The 21,580-nt window shown below is 37.4% G+C and overlaps 1 protein-coding gene across 2 annotated transcripts in view; it reads right to left on the bottom strand.

Annotated features, from left to right (window-relative positions):
• The window catches only part of CAMK4 (calcium/calmodulin dependent protein kinase IV), a 144,151-nt gene that overhangs the window by 39,755 nt on the left and 82,816 nt on the right, over positions 1-21,580 (bottom strand). For both annotated transcript variants that reach the window (XM_015849459.3, XM_085529859.1), the window contains one exon: positions 10,984-11,056. In XM_015849459.3, the coding sequence (XP_015704945.1) occupies positions 10,984-11,056 (73 nt within the window). The remainder of the gene's footprint in view (positions 1-10,983; positions 11,057-21,580) is intronic.

The raw sequence follows: 21,580 nt of genomic DNA, 5'->3' as shown, positions 1-21,580 counted from the left end.
AGTCCTACTGCCAGTTATGTGGGAGAATAGGTTGACCCTCACCTCACCACAACATCCCTTCAACTAGTGGTAGGGAGCAGTAAAGTCTTCCCTGAGCCTCCTCTTCTCCAGACTGAACAATCCCAGCTCCCTCAGCCACTTCTCGTAAGATTTGTGCTCCAGGCCCCTCATGAGCTTCATTGCCCTTCTCTGAACATGCTCCAAGGCCTTGATTGTCTTTCTTGTAGTGAGGAGCATAGGATAGAAGACAGTACTCAAGGAGTAGTCTCACCAGAACTGAAAACAGGGGTATAATCATCTCCCTTGGTCCACTGGCCACACAATTTCTGACACAAACAAGGATGCCACTGGCTTTTTCAGCCATCTGGGCATGCTGCTGGTTCAATGTTCAGCCAAGCATCAACCAGCACCCTCAGATCTTTTCCTCTGCACAGTTTTCCAGCCACTCTGCCCCAAGCCTGTAGCTCTGCCTGGGGTTGTTGTGGCCAAAGTGCAGGAACTGGCACTTAGTTTTGATGAACTTCATCCTATTGGCCTCAGCTCAGTCATCCAGCCTCAAGAGTAGGCTTTTGAGGGCATTTTGGGGCTCAAGGGTCTTGCATCTGAAGGACTGTCAGGTATCTCTGGCTGCAGAAGACACTTGTGGAAGGGGCTATGTCAGGATGATTTTAGTTGACTGTTGGGGAAGGGCAATGAAGAAAGCCTTTGTTCCCATGATCTCTGGTAGGTGTGCCAGCAGGGAAGCATAAACTACTACTTTGTTTGCCTGGCATAGTTTCTTTTACATTTCCAAAGCTGCATGGAAAGATTTCAGCCAAAGAGCCTTGCCAAGTACACAACACACTGGACAGAGTCCTGAAATAAATCTCAACTCTCCAAAGAAGGCTGTGTTTGTAAACAACAGTCCAATGAAATATTCCTTATTTTTCCTCAGCTGTGCCATATCACATTAAAGGAAAAAATAAAGAAATTGGATTTTCCTTGCCTAAATCAAACGTATCAACTAAGATTTTAACATATTCATCAAACTGAAAACCAACAATATATTATGAACCAGCACTCAGCTGTTTCCTTACTAGGTACATTAGGTTGTATTTCACTCTGAAAAGTTATTCTAAGAAACAATAAAAACACAAAGTCATAACAGAAGTCCAGGAAGAACAGTAAGTAAGAGGTAACATTATAATTCACTTTTACAAAGCCACATGCCCATTCTGCATAGCAGTTTAACTACATCATATCAAGTAACTGCAGCCTGAATCTCATGAATCATTGCTCTCATATTTTGAGATCATTGAATCTATACATTCCAGTGCCATACCAAATGATGGAAAAATGGCCCCCTGTGACTGATTAGTCCTACTCCAGATAGACCACTAGCAGTGGATAGAATGGGAGCTCTTTTTCTTTCTCTTTCAGGAGTGCTGTTGTGATGGATTACTGCATTTGAATGGCATAGACACAACATTCATTGCAGACATCCTGAAAGCAGACCACTGTGCTGAAATACAAGATGATTAAACATGACAGAGATCATTCTAACTGCTGGGGTATGAACTGCTTGTGTGAGATGCAGCAGCTGGTCTTTCCTATCCCTCCCCTCTGCAAAATGCCAAAGATAGATATTGAGCATGTGCTCTATCACCGCACTGGATGGTTTGAAGAGCAGGATGTGGGGACAGTGTCTGCACTGGAGAATTTGTGATGAGAAAGAAGTCAGGGAGGGCCTTTCAGAAGTAAGAGAAAGGACTCGGGAAGAGGGGGTGGAAACCCTTTTTCCACAGATCCACTCCTCAGGACCTTAGCAGAAACATAGTTATATCTTCTAAAACTTTTTTTAAGGAAAGAAGTCCATTCAATACTTTCAACTATGTGTTGCAGGCAGCTAATTCCTTTGAGACTTTAGCACTCATTTCTCTCTCTAGGTTGAAAACAAAACAAAACAAAACAAAACAAAAAAAGCATCCAGGAAGAAAAAAGAGACCTTTTAAATCCTGTCACCAAGGGAAGAACTATAATACAAGACAGACCATCAATACACACCTGAATGTTCCAGTGGTGCTCTAGTTACAAGCACAGTAATGGAGCACACTTGGAGGAAAACAGCATTCTTATTATTGAGAGAATCTCAATAATAGAGTGTTAAGAATAATAGAGAGTTAAGATTCTAGTTTGTTAGTTCAATTATTCATCCTTGCAGAGACACTCCTTTCAGTATCTAAACAGGAGCTACAAGAAAGGACAGATTGCCAAGCAGGGTCTGTTGTGATAGGACATACAAAAATGATTTGAAACCAAGTGAGGGAATATTGAGATTGGATATATGGAAGAAGATTTTTACAGTACGGGTGGTAAGGCACTGGAACAGGTTGTCAAGAGATGTGGTGGATGACCCATCTCCAGAGCCAATCCAGGTCAGTCTGGATGGGGCTGTGAGCAACCTGTTCTAGATGTAGGTGTCCCAGTTCATTGCAGGGGGTTTGGACCAGAAGACCACTGCGGGTCTCTTCCAACTCAAATAATTTTGTGATTCTATGAGCAAAGGTAATCTAGGCTGTTTTATCTGCACAGAAAACTATGATGATTATTTGTTAGCAACAAACTTCCACAACACAGATTAAATTTTGATAATTAAGTGAAAAACATGATTTTAATGCTCCAAAATGGAGATAGATTTTTTTTATTGCGCGCCATTCAGGGTTCATTATAGCAAGATTAAAATTCACATCAATGTGTCACACAAAAGGATACAAGAACACCAGTGATGTAGGCACAGTTAGATGAGAGGAAAAGGACATACTTGCAGCTATGATAGTTTATGGTACCTAGCTCTAGGGTCAATGAAATGTGCTCATGAAAGTAAAATGTAGTACTACCACATTTTACTACCATAAAGTATAGTAATACTTCATTGATAAGAAACCACACTACCACACTAGGACAGTGAATTAGCTTTAAAATGGAAGGGAAAAAAAAAAAAAAAAAAAAAAGTAAAAAAAAAGTTGGGGCATATTTACTTGATAACTGACAACATACTGGTTTCCTGCAATTACTGCTTATCACACAGACACAGCAGAGTGCAGTATTGAGGGAAACACATTCCAGTAATGAAATACAGCATCTGCTTACACTCCAGCTTCTGCCCATCATCATTAATGTTTGTGTCAGAAAATCATCAAACTCCCCACATCCTACACTACTCATCAGAAAATCAAATTTTTTAGTGTCTGGAAAACTAATGACTCCTTGATTTGTTCTGTGATCAAGGAGTTCTATTATCTGTACCATCAGATAAATTCAGAAGCCCCGTGTTCCTGTGGAAGCCCCCAACTTGAACCTGCATCTTGAATCAAGGAGATTTTATATGCATATTTCCTCCTCTAGGTCTCCTATGTCACTATCCTTTTATATCTAGAGACTGATCACAGTCAGTCTCAGCTCATGCCATCTCCTGACACTTCAAAAGTCTGCTCTGAAGACCACAGAAATTCTCTGAGCATTTCCTCAAGCCACAAGTGGGGGTATATGGCTAATTTTCCATATTACCTTGTAAAAAGTGTTGTTTTCTAACTAGCTATTTCTGCTGCAAGCCTACCATCTGGTCAGTTTTTTACTATAAAACTGAGGACAGATAATTGCATAAACTATAAAGCAAATGTTGAGCAATTGCTTTGAAAATGTTTCTCATGGCACAGGTTCACATGCATTTTCCTTTTAAACAGCCCATTTCTTTTTCTCCTGACTGATCATGGAGACAGGATCAAGAAGACAAGGAGAGACAAGCCGGTCCTCACATTCATCTGCAAGCACAGCAGGCCTTTGAATAGTGAGAACTGAAAAACAGGGGCCTCCATTGGCTTCAAAGATCTTTTGAGCAATAAAAAATACTCTGCACCTGCCCATCAAGGTTGCACAGTTTGTGTGAATAGCAGTGATTACTACTGACACTCATGAGGTACCAGTTAGCATTTCTCCACTACCTACTTATGTCTAGCTAGGTTGTTTTCTAGTTTGGCATTTTCCCCAGGGCAACTTCTGAGGCAAGATCTCCACAGTCTGTAGCAGGATCTGGCCTTTGACACTTTGCTTGTTGTGTGTTTTGAGTTAAAATACTTTCACTTATTCCAAATACTTTTTCAGAAATAATGTTGTAATTACTTCCTTTCAAAATGAGAGAAGGATATCTTACTTAAATGAAAGTGTAATTTAAGATGTAAACCACCTAGCATATACGACACTGACTTTTTGCTACTCTGGACATTAACTGTAATACAGTAGGTCTGCAACATGATCATTAGTGCTTGTTCCATTTCCTCTATTAGAGATAATAGCAAATACAATACCCTCATTTCCTTATTGCTGATGGCAGCACTGCCAGACTCTTTTGACTGTAAATCTTTCCCTGCATGTTGCCAAAGGAGTTTTGCACACAGCTCAAAACAGGTCTCTGAAAATGCTTTTGACAAAATAATTCTGAGTCAAGGTACTGACAAAGCAGATTGGTGTGACAACAAAACCTTCTCTGTTCCTCTGCCAACATTTCAGTATTTAAATACATCACTAACATGAAAAATATTAACTGTAAATCTTACAGCAAATGAGTGAAATGAATGTAAGCCAGTAAAATGATGAAGCTACTCATTCAACATGCCTGCACCTTGTAAACAGATTATCCTATGTATGAAGCCATTTGTTGTTTAACCTTGCATCAGAAACAACATAGTTAGGACATAAATGCCTTTCTCTCCCAGGAAGTGGCAGCACTACAAAAGGTTTTTTTTACACAGATAGTCAGTTCAGCTTTTTGCATATTTGTTCTTGAGAGGAATGCACTGGAAAGATCTTCACAGGATGCTCATGAGACCTTCGTTAAGATATCATCATCACCAAAGGGAAAAAAAAAGCAGAGACAATCTCCCAGCCTCTATGGGGTCATCTCTATATAGAATATGTTAAATCAAAGCAAACCAAGCAGATTTTGAAGAAATAAATACTTTCTGTCTGCAATACATCAAATGGCATTTAAAGAAAAAAAAACCCAAACATGCAAACCAGGATGCTGTTCCTTCTCCACTGAAAGTCACCATGCTGTCTGCCACATACATGGCAATACTCCCAGTTTTGACACAAGGGAAGAACTTGTACACTTGTCCCATACAACGCAGCTTGATACAAATACAACCATTGGTTCAGCCTGCCTTTGCTGACTGTGAGTGTAAGAGGGTACAGGCAAGGAAACAGACATTCTCTCCCCTCTGTCTGACATCCTGCCTTGACATATAGGGTCCATTATGTATCAGAGGCAAGTTCTTTAACAGAAGTCTTTCTTAAAAACAGTGTTAGAAACTCTTCACCCTGCATTCTCCTACAGTGATCACTGGTCTTTATGTTACTCTGAGAGGCTGAAAACGAGATCAAAACTCACAGCCAGTAATACTTCCTATTTTGTCTTGTGCTGTAATTTGCCTACAATGCTTCAAATTTCTTCCCTTACCATGACAGCATGTGCACTGTAAAACCATTTGTAGCGAGCTACCCATATATCTGAATGCCATTTAGTTATTGTATCATACTTTACCTCAGGACACACTTCACATGGAATTTAGAATACCTGACAATTATTCAAGCTTTGCTAAATCAGTTAGGACAGCCAGCAGATCTGCTGTGACATTCCTTGCCTTAGTTTGCATAACAAAGAAATGTCACTTTGAAAATCTTTTAGAAGTCTCATCACTGACACATCCACCTTCAGGTCAGGTATTTCATTGTAACCAGCTTAAAGCCTTTGGAAACACAGTCAGCAATTGTTAAGACTACTGTCACTTTAAGGTTATACCTACGTACACGTAACCTTGTCACACCTTCAACATGAAAGAGACAAAACTACCATTTGGTAGGCTTACACATTAGAATATATTCTATGGGACATTTGTTTCACCTACGATCAGTTACATAAAAGTTACAGCTGCCCTGTGTATTAGATAATCTGCTCCAAACCTAGCATAAACCAAACACAGAAGAAAACATTTATTGTTTGTTTTCAGAAAAAAAAAAAAATGAAACCAAAGAAAAGTAATAATTTCAATGCTTTAATAGATGACAGAATTGAATTTTTAATTAGAGCTTTACAGCTATTTTAGTAAATGCACTTGAATAAAAAGAAAATGTTCTTGCTGCAATGTTCAAATTCCTCTTAGATTTATGTATGGTATGCTTGTGCATCATGTGCTTATGCAAATCTCTTATCCACTTATACATATTTCTGGTTAGGCATTTAATTGGAAATGGGCATGCATCTGATTTGTGCAAGCCATGCAGATGTCCTCAATATGAAATTTTCACATTAGCTATTTGTAAACAAAGGTATTTTTTAAAAATTTATTTATTTTTTTTTTTTTTATAAATGGTCCTTTCAATACAGTGCAAATCACAACTGAAGATATTTGCCACAGGAAATAATGACATGTTGCACAGAATTACTGCATGGCTAGTAGATCGGTTATTTACTTAAATTGTTTCAAAAAATATTTGGCATCTAAGGTCATTCTCACTATTAAAAATTCAGTATCCTGCTTTCCGGGGTCAGTGAAGAGAACTCTCATACATGCATATAACATGCAAAGTACCAGTAAAAAAGGTCAGTAAGAGGGGAGAACTTGGAAAATGTTGTTCGATTTTGTGTTACTTCAGTCCACTTTTCTGAAACGACCTTAATTTTTAACTTACACTAGAAATCTTGATAGACTTTTTTCACAGGTTTCACCAGTTCAATAGAATGGGATTACTTAAGAATTTGTCTTTGTAATTTTCCATTCAATGTCATTTTCACAGTTGAGTGAAATGAATTACATCTAGCTAATAGCAATAAACTTTGCATGTATCCAGTCACGTCAACAACCTATCATTCATTAATGAACACTAAAAATGGAAGTGAGTACTTCATTAAAAAATCACTATTAATGTGACAAAATTTAACATTTTTATAAAAGCATATAAGCAAAATAGTTGATAAACAGCAGGCCTTAAGTACAGAGTAATACAAATTCTCTACCTAAGTTTGCTGAATAATATAATAATAATAATAAATAATAATAATAAATAATAGGGTTATTTACCCCTAAAACTCTGAAATAGAACTAATGCCAAAATATCCCCTATTCTATATGGGAATTCTTAAATTTAAGGTTACATTAAGCCCACTGTATCCTATGTAGTTGTATTAGCTTAATGACAAGCCCACAACAGCAACAACAACAAAATAGCAAATACTAACAATGCAGAAAGATATGCAAATCTCATCACATATTCCCATACACATTCCCAAACAAGACAATAAAAGGCCAACAGATTATCCCTCAGAAGACATTTCTGAATAAACACTGCAAGACCGTATCACTATGGATCACTAGACCCATCTGCTCCTCTTTGTTCACAAATTACATACCTCTCAGAAAATGGATAGCAGCTCAAGTCTGAATATGCTGAGGAGTTTACAGTACAAAAAAAGAAAGCAGATTTGTCACCTAGATTTTCTAGATCATGTTTTTCCCTGCATGAGTTACCACAAAATGAATACCAAACTTCTCTTCCATATTGATAACTTTTTTCTTTCTTTTTTCCTTTTTCTTTTCTTTCTTTTTTTTTTTTTTTTCCTAAAAAGGAGAACAAATACAAGAGTGCTCATTACATGTTTCCTCAATTACCTCACATGTTGTGCTTTTAAATGCTGATATCTGGAATGCCTCTTCTGAACTCAGTGTTCACCTGCCTTTTCTTACAAAATGTTGCCGGGCAAACTTCCAAAAATGAAGCATGCAGAAGTGCAAATGTTAGATCTGAAAACCAACAACCTCTCTGCTGTTCTTCCAGCTCCTGTTTGGTTTATTTTCAGTGACAAATATGAAATACTGAAACTACACATTCAGAAAAAGAAAGTATCATTTTCTTAAGTTCGATCAGCTACAAAGTAGAATATCATTTACAATGAAAATATTTAACTATCTTCTTCTGTCTGGTATTTCAAAGACCTGTTGAGTTCCTGAACTTCATTAACTTATTTTGAAAGTCAGGCAGTGAGTATCTGGCCTCAGGATATCTGTGTGTACACACTGATGACACAAAATAGAAAAACTGACATCAAATAGGAGTGTAAGAAAACAATTCTGCTAACAACTTACCTACTGACAAGGAGAAAAAAAGGCAAAAGAGAGAGAGTCCTCAAATGCATTCTATCTCAGGAATGTGATGACACTGTTCTGAAATGTCAGATGGCAACCAGACCTACTCACCTCTTCAAACAGCACAGCAAAAGAACTAAAATTCAACACTGGTTTGCCCTAATTCTGGAACTGCTTGTTATCTTATGAGTAAAGCCATCTTTTGGCTTTAAGAACAATGGGAGAATAAATGAAAAAGTGAAGTTTGGACAGAAAGAAAGAAAAATTCTTCCCAAATGCCAGCATGGACCTAGAACCCTGGATCACATATGTAACCATCAGTATAAGGAAAAACAGTGGAAAAAAGAAAAATGCACTCCTTGGTATCTAGACAGTGCTGACAATACAATTTTTTACTATTTCTTCTATTCTTGGGAGAAGAGAGAAATGATATTTTTTATGCTGGTCTGCGACCTGGAAGGTTGGATTTCATCTTCTTTTTGACCTTCTGGCTAACCGCACAATTCTTGGGAGCCCCAGAGATGGACTTTCAGGTTCCCACATACAACAAGAAACAGATAAATCTGGAAGCTTTTTGTTTTGTCTTTGTAATCAACAGTATAATCCCATTTGGTTTAATTATTTAAAAAAGAACTAAGCAAAAATGCCTAGGTGTTTTCCAATTCCCCTAACATTTGATTACATACTTACAAAGTGTCTATAAAAGCCCTTTGTTAAATAAAGAGATAATACCCACTTGTGTCAATAATATACTATGAGAATGGATCCTGTATTACAGCAGTCCTTTACAAGGAATTTCTTAAGGAAGCACACTAGTTTGAGAGAGTTTAGCAACACAAAGGCTGAATGCTTCTCTTGCTAAGAGTAATCTAAAAAAACTCCACAAGTCAAAATGCTTGACCAGTGTCAGCAGAGTATTAGTTGGCATGGTCTGCTGAAAGGACCATACAATTCTTAGATTTTGAGAATGATTAATAGAAATATTTTCTTTCATTCTGGAAATATTATTCTTCTGCAGTAGTATTTTCCACACAGTTCCTAATAGTAACTTAAGTTCTGCTCATAACAGACATTCTGCCAAGTTTACAGTCCCAATCTAGCATATCCAAGATTCCAAAATCACAGTTTGGGAACCAGAACAGCTTTCACAACTTTGACATGAAAGTTTAGTGTCAGGGTAAAAAGTCCATACAACCCTTCTAGGTAGACATCAAGTACCATCTTCTGTAAAAACCAAAATTAAGCAATTGTATGCTCATGTGAAAGCCAGTTTTTTGGGCCTTGTACATCTCTGTTCCACTAATCCCAACTAAGCTACAACAGTTTATGCAAGAAAAGATCTTATCTGGTTCCTGGCTTTTAAAATAGAGAGTTGTAACATACTCTAAATCATCTTTTATCAAAACATAATCATAATTTTTTACAGAAGAATGTCACATTATGGAGAACTATCCCAAAGGGATTAAAAAAAAAAAAAAAAAAAAAAAAAAAGGCCTTAGAATATTAATTAAACCCCATTTTAAGAACACAAATGTATTATGCTGTGCATTAACCTTACATATAATTTAGACTGTGCATTAATTTTTCCTCATTATTGGGTACTTTCAATAGAGGACAGTCCTTGCCCTGCTCCTGCCCTGCGTAAAGTTCCTCTGACTCAGTACCTCCTCTGACAGACCATACAGAACCTACCTCACCACTACCAACTCCTCCACTACTAATCCTTGAGGCTGGTCTCTTCTTTGCATGCCACAGCTTGTCATGATTTTATGATGTTTGGTTATCAGTATTCCACACCATAACATCATGTAGAGCACTGGGAGTTAAAGAGGAGTTAACTGGGAGTTAATGCTCCAGGTCCTGGTACTTTTCTAAGAAGAACTACATCCCCCAGAGGACTGCTTGCTGTTCTGTTACTGTTTCTGCTCAGTGGAGAAAGATAAAAGACCTTTGTAGGTTATCTGATGGCCCTTTCAATTGCCTGGCTCACCTCTGTTGCAGGTGCCATCTTGTCACAGCATTAGAATAAGGCCTTCGGCTTTCGAACACTCTCTCTCATTTAATTCAATTCATTAGCTTCAATTATATTGTATTATATTATAGTGTACAATCCTGCATTCCAATATCTTACTTAGTAAAATTGTTTCTCTTCAGATTGTTGCCATGGTTTTATTTTTGGGCTCATTTCTCTATCCTTTCCCCCTATTTTTCCCCCTTTCCCCTTTCTGGGGTGTGGATTTGTGGGTTCCTCCACCCTGCTAGTCACAAAACTGTGCTAAACCAGTCCATAAAACACTGACACAGCTGTTTGGTTGGTTTTTTTTTTTTGTTTGTTTGAAGAGTCCCACACTCTAGCAATACACCCGAAGTCACTCACATCCCATCTGAACTGATCACACACTGCTGAGCACATTTATGTTCCAACATCCATGCAGTTGTTTTACTAGTTGACTCCTTGTTGCTAAATACCTGCTGTGGGCTACCTCATGGTGCCTGTAATTTCACACTGAATACAGGGCTAAAATGACACTGAACACCACAGGTTTTTTATGTTGGACAGAACATATACTCCACTGTTAACAGACAATTTAGAACATTAACTGTATTGCTGACTGCCATCTTATGTCACTCCTTGCCCTTCAAAGTGCTACTACCTTATAAAAAGTCAATACAAATTTAATTACAGGAAGGAGGTTATGTGGGCATTCTTCAGTGAATTCCCCTGTTTCTTTCATGCTTAGATATTTATTGAGCCATTAGGGGTGAAATATTAGGTGCTGAGCATATAAGGCTACGCAATACTCACTGCAACCGCCTCCAGGATCTGTTTAACAGCATCAGCAGCATCTCGTTCACTGTAATAACCCTTCTCCACAATCCTACAAAAGAAAGCAGTGAGAAAAATTGTGTTCAAGATTATGCATTAAGATAAATTAACTCTGCAGGCAAAACCTTATTTTGCAAAATGAGTGAGGAAACAAATTTAAAAACTCTGAGGAGTCTGGAGTCCTTTCTAAAGCATAGAAAATAGTCCTTCTGCAATTCAGGATATCATTGATTTCAGTTAAATGAGAAGACAGAGTTAAGCTGTCAACTCACTGAGGTGTTAGGTAACGTGAGGGCCGCTCCAAAATTAATGTCTCTCATTTTATTATGATGGCCCAACAATATTCCGTTTCACTTTGCTGCCATGACACAGATGGCAGCAGAGGTGCAGTCTGACCAGATGTGTCTGACAAGGAGGTGCATATGAAGCAAAGGTTTGTCAATGAATTCCTCCACACTGACATTTGCTGAATGCTTATGGATTTTTATTTATTTATTTTATTTATTTATAGTTGTGGTTTTTACCCTACTTATATAATAGGGGTAAAATGAGGTTTATGGTAAAAAAGCATTATGCCATGCCAGTGCCGATCTGGATTGTGTAGAAGAAACACTTGATGTGAAAACATATTAAATTCAAATTATCCCTTCACATCATGGACTGAATAACTATTACTCTTCCCCCTTCAGCATGAAATCAGGGGCTCTGATGTAAAAAAAATACAGCTTCCTTAAAACAGAAACAAAATATTTTTTTTTCTTTTTCTTAATGTAAACAACCTGAATGTTAAAATTATTTTTTTGTCATTTTGTGCAAATGACACAAAATTGAGCCTGTAAATGTTCTGATCATGCACAGTACTTGATGAATTCCATTATACCTGTGAGCTCTGAAGATCCAGAAAATTTCTTTTTTCCTCTTTGCCTTTATATCAGTTCAATTGCATTTATATCATACCATCACAAAGGTAAAACAATGCAAAGTTCATGTTGTGACCAATCTAACTCAGATAACTGTATGCTGGTATGCTGGTATTGGTAGGATAATGTTTTTATTATTCACACTAAAATACTCAGTGGAGGGAGGGCACAGATGCTGCACATGAAGCAGATGTGAATTTATAATTTACAGTAAATGGATGCAGTGAAGTGTGGGCCCATATTTTAGGAGACTAACACAAGACAACTGTAGAACTAGTATGCAACGCATATGGCTCACCAACTTAGGCTACATGTGAGTAGTATGCACTACCAAACTAATTATTCCTCGTGTCACATGCAGTTAATTTCCTCTTTTAGAATGCTAGCAAACAGTCTTAATAAGAATAAAATCACAACTAATAATTAATGATAATCTAGTAAGTAGGAAGTCTAACCTTCTGTAACAGCAGTAAATGAAATAAGTCATTCATACAAACCATGAACATGTATTTTTACAGGTTCTCTGCTTTAAAACTGAAAACCGGTTCTGAGGCAATAAAGATGAGCACCTAAAGAAAATTTCTGCAGCTCAGGTCCTGTATTAACGCTGGGGGATCATCTACATATCTATTTTCTGCACCTTCCTTGCAATAGTTTACATAAGACAAATGGTAGGTGTGACACTGCTTTATTATCACAACACTCCTACCTGAAGCCAATGAAGCTTCTTTACAAAGTTTTTTCAGTTTCAGCTAGCAGATTAACACTGAATCATTGCCCTTTCTTTCCATGAAGGGAAAGATATCTGCAGGTATGTCTTATTCTGTTATTATGGAAATTAAAAAAATATTTATACTTAGCTTACAGAACAATCTTTAAGAAACACTTGGATGAAGAAAAAGTAAACCTTTACTGAGAGGACAGAAAGACAAGAACATTAATGGTAAGGAGCTAATTAAATCCTGCTTTTGATATGTAAATGAGAAGTCAAGTAGGCCAGTGCTTGAGAGAAAAAGTGGGAGGAAAACAGAAGGGAACTGAGAAGAAAGTATACAGAAATGCTATTTCAAGGTCCATGAAAAAATAGGTTGGAAGAATTATAAATTTGGTGGCACAAACATTCTAAAAATTTAAGATAACCCCTCAAATTGATGATGACATTATATAGAAAGAAAAAATATCATACTAATGATAGAATAATCCATATACTCACTGTGCAGAATCACATTTATGTATACACATTTAATGAAATATGTTAATAGTACACAGCCAGACATATTTAACAGAGTACACACTTATACACATCAAGTTGCAGGTCTCCTAAAGGGCCACATGCCTGAATGAATTTTAGATAAATCCTTTTTATGTTGTAAGGAAAAGCACTTCTCAGAGGCCACTCCTCACTGTTTTTCTTTATGGGAGCTGCGGATCCTGGTACCCAGCTACAAAATGTAGGACTGAGCCAAAAAGCTATAGTGGACACTACCATGCAAACCCAAAGGCAAGGACAGGATGAGGCTGGCTTCTGGCCCTCCAGTGAAGTCCTAGCCAGGCATAAATTGGGCTGGGTGTCATTCCTCAGGCAGCACAGACTCGTGGAAACCCCCAGTCTTTCACAGCACCAACTTCTGAAACTTGTGATTCTGAGTACCAGCAGGTGGAAGAAGAAATACTGATGAGGAACCAAACTGTAAAAGAATTGGTTTCTACAACACATACCTGACCCCCAGACTGAAAGTCTCTTCCTGATTGTTTTTCTTAGGAAGAGAAATCCATTTCAAAGAGTATCTCTGCAATTTTGAACAAAATCTGTTTTAGTGACTCTTTGTGACCAAGTAAATCTTAACTACTCTGAAAAACTGACCTTTTCCTCCTCCACTCTCCATACTGACACATTCTCCTATTCTTAGATTTAACTCCCCGCTTCCTTCCTACACAGGACAAACTTCCCAACCTCTAGCTGAGTATGAAATATCAGCATAGAAAGTCTTGTTTCCTTCACCTCAGAGTGAAAAGTGCAGTTGATTTTTATGTAAATCAGTCTAAATAGTTGCCATAAAAATTGCAAATTCTAGCCAGTGCCTATGCTACAAATAATGTTTCTTCAAGCAATGAAGTTGCTTCTATTTCAGTATTAAGTAGAAATACATAACTTAGCTTTCAAATGCCTGTAAATACATTTAGTTGACCAAAAGAAAAAAAAAATCACTTTTACTTTCTATTACTTTACCAGCTTCCAACATTATTTTTCTTTATATCTTGATGCTAAGCTTATATTTGCTTTGTTGATCTTTTTTTCTTTTTTTTCTTTTTTCTTTTCTTTTTTTTTTTTTTTAAACACCACAATATCAGAAATAGGTATCACTGTTGTTAGGGCTATTTTCATTTTTTTTCTGGCTGGCTTTTATGTCACACTCCTGTACCATGTTACTGGCGGTCTGCATCCCATTACATCACATACAGTACTAGTGAGATACTTGCTTACATAAATGCAAGATCCATTTAAATGGAAGTATGTGCTGATTTTTTAAACATCTGATTTTATATAATGAATGTTCATTTATCTCCAATTTTCTGGTTGCCATGGAGATTTCCTCTGTACATATTCACTTAATTCTTATGTAAAGATAATTTTAAAATAAAATTAATGTACTTCTACAAGGTAAATTAAGCCTGAAAATTAGTCAGAAACAGCGAAGGAGAATGACATGATTATTCAATAGCAAAAAAGTTTTCTACAACGAGCATCTTCCCAGTGAGTGATTCATAAAATGGCCCATGTCTCTACTGAGATGGTTTTGATTCCTTATTTTTTAGATGCATTTGTTTAGTTAAAAAGCAAAGCTTCCTTTTAAACTATGGGTATATTTTTTTAATAAAGCATTGAAGAACAGTATATACAAATACCATAGCTCAGATTCTCCTTTATTTTATGACTGTTTTCATAATTCATTTCATAATAGCTTTTACCGTTACTAATGACCAAAACTGTCTGTCCCTATTATGAAGAAGGATAAGGAGAAATACAGAAATGGCTTTGAATCTGACTCTGGGTCAACAAAAGAAGTCATTTTCCTTTGGTATCTTGTTCAGAAATGAAATACAGCACTCTAGTTATTTAGAGAAAGTGTTTTCCTTCCATCATTATAATAATGAGAGATAGTTAATAAAAACAATGTGGCATACAGGAGAATTTGGGGGAAGATTTCATATTTATTATAACAGGTACTAATTATTTGTTTTTACAATTTCTACATCCTCATCAGCATTTCTACAGCATCCACAGAACTAAAAAATCCTCTGATCTAAATAAAGAATTACACATGAGAAGCTTGGATAAGACTAAATAAATGGCCACATCTTCAAATATAGCCATAATACAGCCATCTGTAGTGAAGTTAGTAGGAGCAGTTCTGCATCCACTATTTTCAAGAGGACAGTTTCATCTGTCAATGTCTCCATTTCAGTCAGCACTTTTAATGGCTTTTAATGGCTAAAGAATACTGCCTGTGCTCATGTGAACTACCTGCTCATGACAGCCCTACCTGCCAAAGCCACACAGCTGTGGCTGTCATGACATTTTAAGCACACTGTGTTAGAGCTCACTGTGGCTTGTTGTTTACTTCCCAGAAAGACCAAAGCAAAACGCCATCAAATTGTGAATCTACATGTGGCATACTTAACATACACTGTGCTTATACCTTGTACCCCCATCTTAATGCATAAGAACACTTGTTGTTACTCAGTTCAGGATTACTCTAGGTTCACTGGCTCCAGTCCATCAGCAACTTTGGCACCTCTAATAGTGCCTGGATGTAATAATACATTCCTTACTCCAGCAGTTACGCTTCAACAGTGACCAGAGAGTTACACTTTCTGGAACAGACTTGCTTTTCAGGTTTTGATGGTAAGATCAATTTACTCATTGTTTAGGACAAGTACTTTAGTGCCCAAATTACTCCAGATAACTGTACTTCCTAAAATGTTTTGTCTTCCCTTTGTACTTCAGTCATAATAAATAATCATTCGCAATTAAAAACAGAACTCACAAATCATTCATATCCTGTTTTATAATTTCAGGAAATGTCTTGAATCAAAGCATGGGAAACACAGGGAACTCTCAAGTCTGTCAGAGACTTCCTGTACATATACAGATACAGGTATAGAGTTAGCTGCAGTTAAATATACATATCTTGTCACCTGCACAGAACCGTCAAAACCTCTGTACTTCAAATGAACTTAAATGCTAGATTTGTTAATAATTGAGGAAATGTTCATATTTAAATTAAGTGGCATCTCTCCTCATTTCTCTAGCATGCAGGTTGTGTTATTATTACTGAGATGAGTCCATGGCAGAAAGAGAACATATTTGCCAGTGATGCTGAAATCGCAAGGAGTCTGTAATGACACTATTTAACAAACTCAGGAGCTTTGCAGGCACCAATTTGCCCTCTCTCCAAAAGGACTGTCCTCTTTCTCAAGTGAGACAGAAGGACAAATTCATCGCAACAATTCCAGCAAAGTTATCTTGAGTAATTGCAAAAGACAAGAGGATAATTTAAATGAAGATGTCTTAGCTGAAGAGGCTTCCACAGTGAAGTTAAGAGCCAGGCATGCTATAATGTTGTATCAGTTCACATTCATTGGCATGAAGCCAACCAGTGCTATAATTGCATCATCATCATAACATGAGTTGTTTATTCGTATATAAAGCTGTAACCGAGTGTCCTCTGATGCCTGATGTTTCATCTGATTCTAAGTGCATGCACTGACCACATCCTAAGTTGTATTTTATATTGTAACCATTTCTCTGTCTCTCTTTTTTTTTCTCTTGTATTGAAGAGAGTATTGGAATCTCCTAGAGTCTGACTGACTTAAAAAGTAATTCTGACAGTCAGGTATAAAGGCATTATTACAACTCTTCATGGGAAGGGAACAGTAAATTATATTAGAAAGCCTACAAATAAGCAATAACACACACCTCTTTATTCTGTAAACTACTGTTATTTTAATTACTGCTGCCATAGAAATGACATTAAATGAGCTATTATTATATCAATAAGCACTTTCACCAGAGCCAATTTGTGTGTTTTTCATTCTGCTTTTCAATGAATAGAGTGCATTTGGGTAAGTCAAGGCAGAAAGACTTATTCATTTATTTTTTTTTTGCTAGCCTTGAGTGAGGGGATACTATCTTGTTCATGTGAAATGCAGTCCAAAGCATGGCTCTGACTCATGTTCAAAAGACAAATAAATACCAGTTAAAGAGACCAGATATCAGAAACAAATGAAAGATGCTAATCTGCCATGGATTTATAAAAGACTCACTTTTTTTGTGGCAGATGAAGTCTTTGGTTATTCTTACTTCCCTATGCAGAAAGAAGAAGCTTCAAGAAATTTTGTTCACAAGAAGTGATGATTTCAGCACCTCTTAAAAAGACAGGTTCTTAAGGGGAAAAAAAAGTCTTATTTTTGTTAACTTACACTCCGTACAAGAAGATAATATCAGCTTAAATCTAAATTTCAGAGGAAATAATATTAAATGTGAAATGAAAGCAAGCTGAGAAACCTTTATTCGTAAACAGTATTTTTAGACAGTGGTTGGTGTACTTAATAAAATGAAGGAAGAAACAAGAGCCCCTGCAGTCAAGATGACAAAGTACAGACAAGGAGAAAATAAGGACTGTCATAATCACATCAAGCTGAAAAAAGAAAGAAGCTAATGAAAGCTATTGTTATCAGTCTTCATATATTCTGATGAAAATGAAATCAGTCTTGGTTGTTTTGTTGTTTTTTTCTTTTAAATTTAAAATAGATCTTTTTTTCTGAAATTAATATTTGGAAAAGTGATTCTGCTGACAACAAATATCAGTAAAATCTGAATGGAAAAGATCAACTTCAAAAAGAGGCATCTCACAAATGACAGATAACAGACTTCATTGCACTGCAAGATCTGTCACAGTTAAGAGGTAAACTGTTAGAAGCAAAACCAGATCAACAAAGGGACTGAGAATCTGATGAAAGGCAGCAAGGAATAGAAGGAAAAATTGAACTTGAAAGTACAAAGCAATTACATTACATTTAACCAAAGGATGCTGAAGGGACAGAGGGCAAAATAAAGATGCAAGAGAAAAATATAACTGAACCAGCCTTATGGATAATTATCGTTATTCGAAAAAGAGAGATCTGTAATGAAAATTGAATAAATAAGAATCAAAGGGTATAACATAATAAAGGGAGAAGAGTGAGTACGTATGTAATCAAATCTTGGAACAATCTAAAGTTTACTTATTCGTAGAAGAAGTGCATTAAAAATTTATCTTGATTAACAATATGCTTATATAAATAAGTTGTCTAATTTTGAACAGAAAAGCTACATCAGCTTTTATGATACAGTCATTCTACATTCCCTGATGGTCATTGAATTTAATCCTTGTTCTACTGAGATCTTTAACTCATATTAAAATGTTTGATTTCATTTATTTGAGCTCAAATTCAGTCCCATCTATCTGAAAGCACTCAGAGGGTTGATTCCGTCAATTCTTCCTTTAGCCTTCTTCTTTCAAATGGAGAAAAGCTTTCCAATTTAAATCTGCCTTTTAAAAGTATCCACACAGAGTTTTTTATTTTGTACGCACAATATGATGCCATTCAAAAACCTAGTAAAACCAAATTTTTTCTTTCCATCCCTTTAATTCCTCATATAAATGTTGTCTACTGCCTAAACTCTGTGATACTTTTCCTAAGAAGTTTATGTAAGAAGAACATCATGAGAAAGAGATAAAAAATGACATCATCCTGTCATTGTGCTTTATGCCCTGCAATTTCCTATTCACAAGTGGAGTGCAGACAGGTTATTTTTAAGAGAGACCATTCTTGCAGATGGAGAAAGGAGGGCTGAATCTTGGCATGATCACTCTGTCATGCACCTGAATGGTTGTGCTATTTCTCAGTTTCTGTTTCTTTCAGTAAGATCCTTTCTTGGCTGCAGTGAGGACTAGTGTCAGTATCAGGGCTGTGTGACTAAAACAGACTTGCTGTAGGACACATTGGGCTGGAAGACTAAGTAGCATCAAAGTACTCTCCCAAGACTCTGCCACAGAGCCACTGTTTAAAATGTTGATTCAAATATACAGGGATGAAAGAGGAGTGGCAGACAATCTGACAAAGTCATATTTACCAGAACTGGGCTGGAGACTAGAATATCACTTAATTTACACTTACTAGACCTATCTAGACTAGACCCATCTTGTCTTCATCATGGCTTTTGACACGTTTCCCATAATAACCCAACTGATAAGCTTAGGAAATGTGAGCTAGACAAGTGGACAGTGAGGTGGACTGAGAGCTGCATGACTGGCAGAGCACAGAGGGTTGTGATCAGATGTGCAGAGTTTAGTTGGAGTCCTGTAATTAGTGCTGTTCCCAGAGGTTAGCACTGGGTCCAGTCTTGTTTAACTTCTTCATCAGTGACCATGATGAAGGGAGACAGTGCACCCTTAAGTAAGTTTGCTGATGATATAAAGCTAGCGCACCAGAAGGTTGTGCTGCCATTCAGTGAGATCTGGATTGGCTAGAGATTTGTGTGGAACAGAACCTTACAAGGCTCAACAAGAGCAAGTGTGGAGATCTGCACTTGGGGGCACATCAGTGCAGGTGAGGAGCTGATCTACTAGAAAGGAGTTCTGAAGAGCTCCTGGTGGACAACAGGTTGGCCTTGAGGCAGCAGTGTGTCCTTGTGGTCAAGAAGGCCAAAGGTGTCCTGGGTTGTTTTTGTTGTGCTTGAAGGTTGTTTTTTTCTTCCTTATTTCAAGTAACTTCCTCTGTTGTAATTTCTCACACAATAATGCCATTAACATATTGCTGGTAATCAGGAGTCTTCCCCTGTACCAATGCAGTCTGGATTAGCCCATGACGAATGACAGGGCTGTGTTCCCACCCCTGGGGCAGTTGATTCCAGGTATCCTGCACACCTCTCCAAATAAAAGCAAACTGCCTGCATGCTGTTCCCAGAAGGATTGAGAAAAAAGTATTAGCTATGACTTATCAGGCATACCACTTGGCTGTTTTTGGTGCTAGTTCATACTGAATTTCTAACATGTCTCACACAGCAGTGCTTAGCAGTGGTGTAACTTCAATCAGGTCATCGTAGTTTATTGTCAGCCTTCACTCTCCACTGGACTTTTGCATTGGATATATGAGACAATTGAAGAGTGAGAGAGTCTTTGTTGATTACTCCCTGGTTCTCCAGCTGATGAATCAACTGATGAGTGGGAATCAGTGAGTCTTGGTCATGGGGACTGCTGTAACAATCTAATGTCAATCTTTTTGTAGCAACAACAGAAGAGTCCTCTGAGAGACCAGGCAAGATAGACAGATACTTAATGCCCTCCATCTTGAAGACAGCTATACCAAAAGCCCACCAATACCACATAGTCCAACAAATCCAATTATGCCTTTCCTCCACCTGGCTGGAGGCAGGGTGGCTCTAGTTCTGATCATTGTATTTATGAATGAATTATCATATGTGAGAACCAGAAGGCTCACTGTCAACCAGAGAAATAAGATCAGATAATTTAATCTGTCTGAAGAACTGCCATTTTCCTGGAAGAACCCTCTCTTGTGGTTGCTTACTCAGGTACCCATGCCTGTAGGGCTGAGATGGGTTTTTCACACCACTTCCTCACATCCTCTCCATGGTCACAGAGGTAAAACCAGAGAATGATACATGGTGTGTACTCACTATATCTTCTCTATCAAGAAGAGGAACACTTAATTCTAAAGGATAACACACTCGTTTGTACAGGTGGAGGAGCCGCTGAACCAGTTTCCATTTCTTTGAGTGGCTGAACCATTTTGCCAGCAGGGAGGAAAATAGACCATCTTTACATCGTCAAAGTAGACTAGTTGCATTATCCACTGTTGGTCTTCCATTATCCTTCCAGTTAATTCCCACCAGGGTGCTGGCACATGATGATGGTGCACTCTGTACCACTTTCCACCACACAGGTCATGCACTTATCATTGTTATCTGTATCTTAGGAGTTGGTATTATCATTCAGATTAATTCCAAACATCATCACTACCGCATCTAGTTCCATTAAGTACAGGATAACTTTCTCCATGGTGGTACATTTCCCAGGATTACATATGAGGTTTTCCTTGAAGGGATGTCTTTTCCTATGGCTTACAAGAGGCACTGCCACAGGATGAAAGGCCGTGACCCTTTTCATGTTGATTTATTAATGCTACTTTCCCAAGAAAGAGATCTGAGCTGCTTGGCCTCACTGCCTGCTAAGTCCAGGCTACTCCTTACACCAACTCAGCAGGGGTGGCAGAGTGCTTGTCTGGACAACAGCCATAATCTTTTCACAAAACTTGCACCTCAGTAAACATTAGAAGTAAGATAGTCTCTGTTTCTTGCTACTCCACTTATCAACTTATTATCTGACGTAATACTGTCCTCCTGGCTGGCTGGTTATCATCTACCGTTTTTCATAATGACTTGCCTCCTACTTCTGTCAGCACACACAGACATCACACACCTGCTAAACATTTTCCTTGTACCATATGGGCTCTTCATAATTCACTATCCATTTCTTCCATTCTCAACTCACATAATCCTTAAAAAACAAACAAACAAAAACAAAAAAAAA

The sequence above is a fragment of the Coturnix japonica genome, chromosome Z (assembly GCF_054131305.1).
Source record: "Coturnix japonica strain WE chromosome Z, WE-NBRP24, whole genome shotgun sequence".
NCBI lineage: Eukaryota > Metazoa > Chordata > Aves > Galliformes > Phasianidae > Coturnix > Coturnix japonica.
Note: the sequence above shows the minus strand (reverse complement) of the source record. Positions and strands in the feature narration are given on the sequence as shown.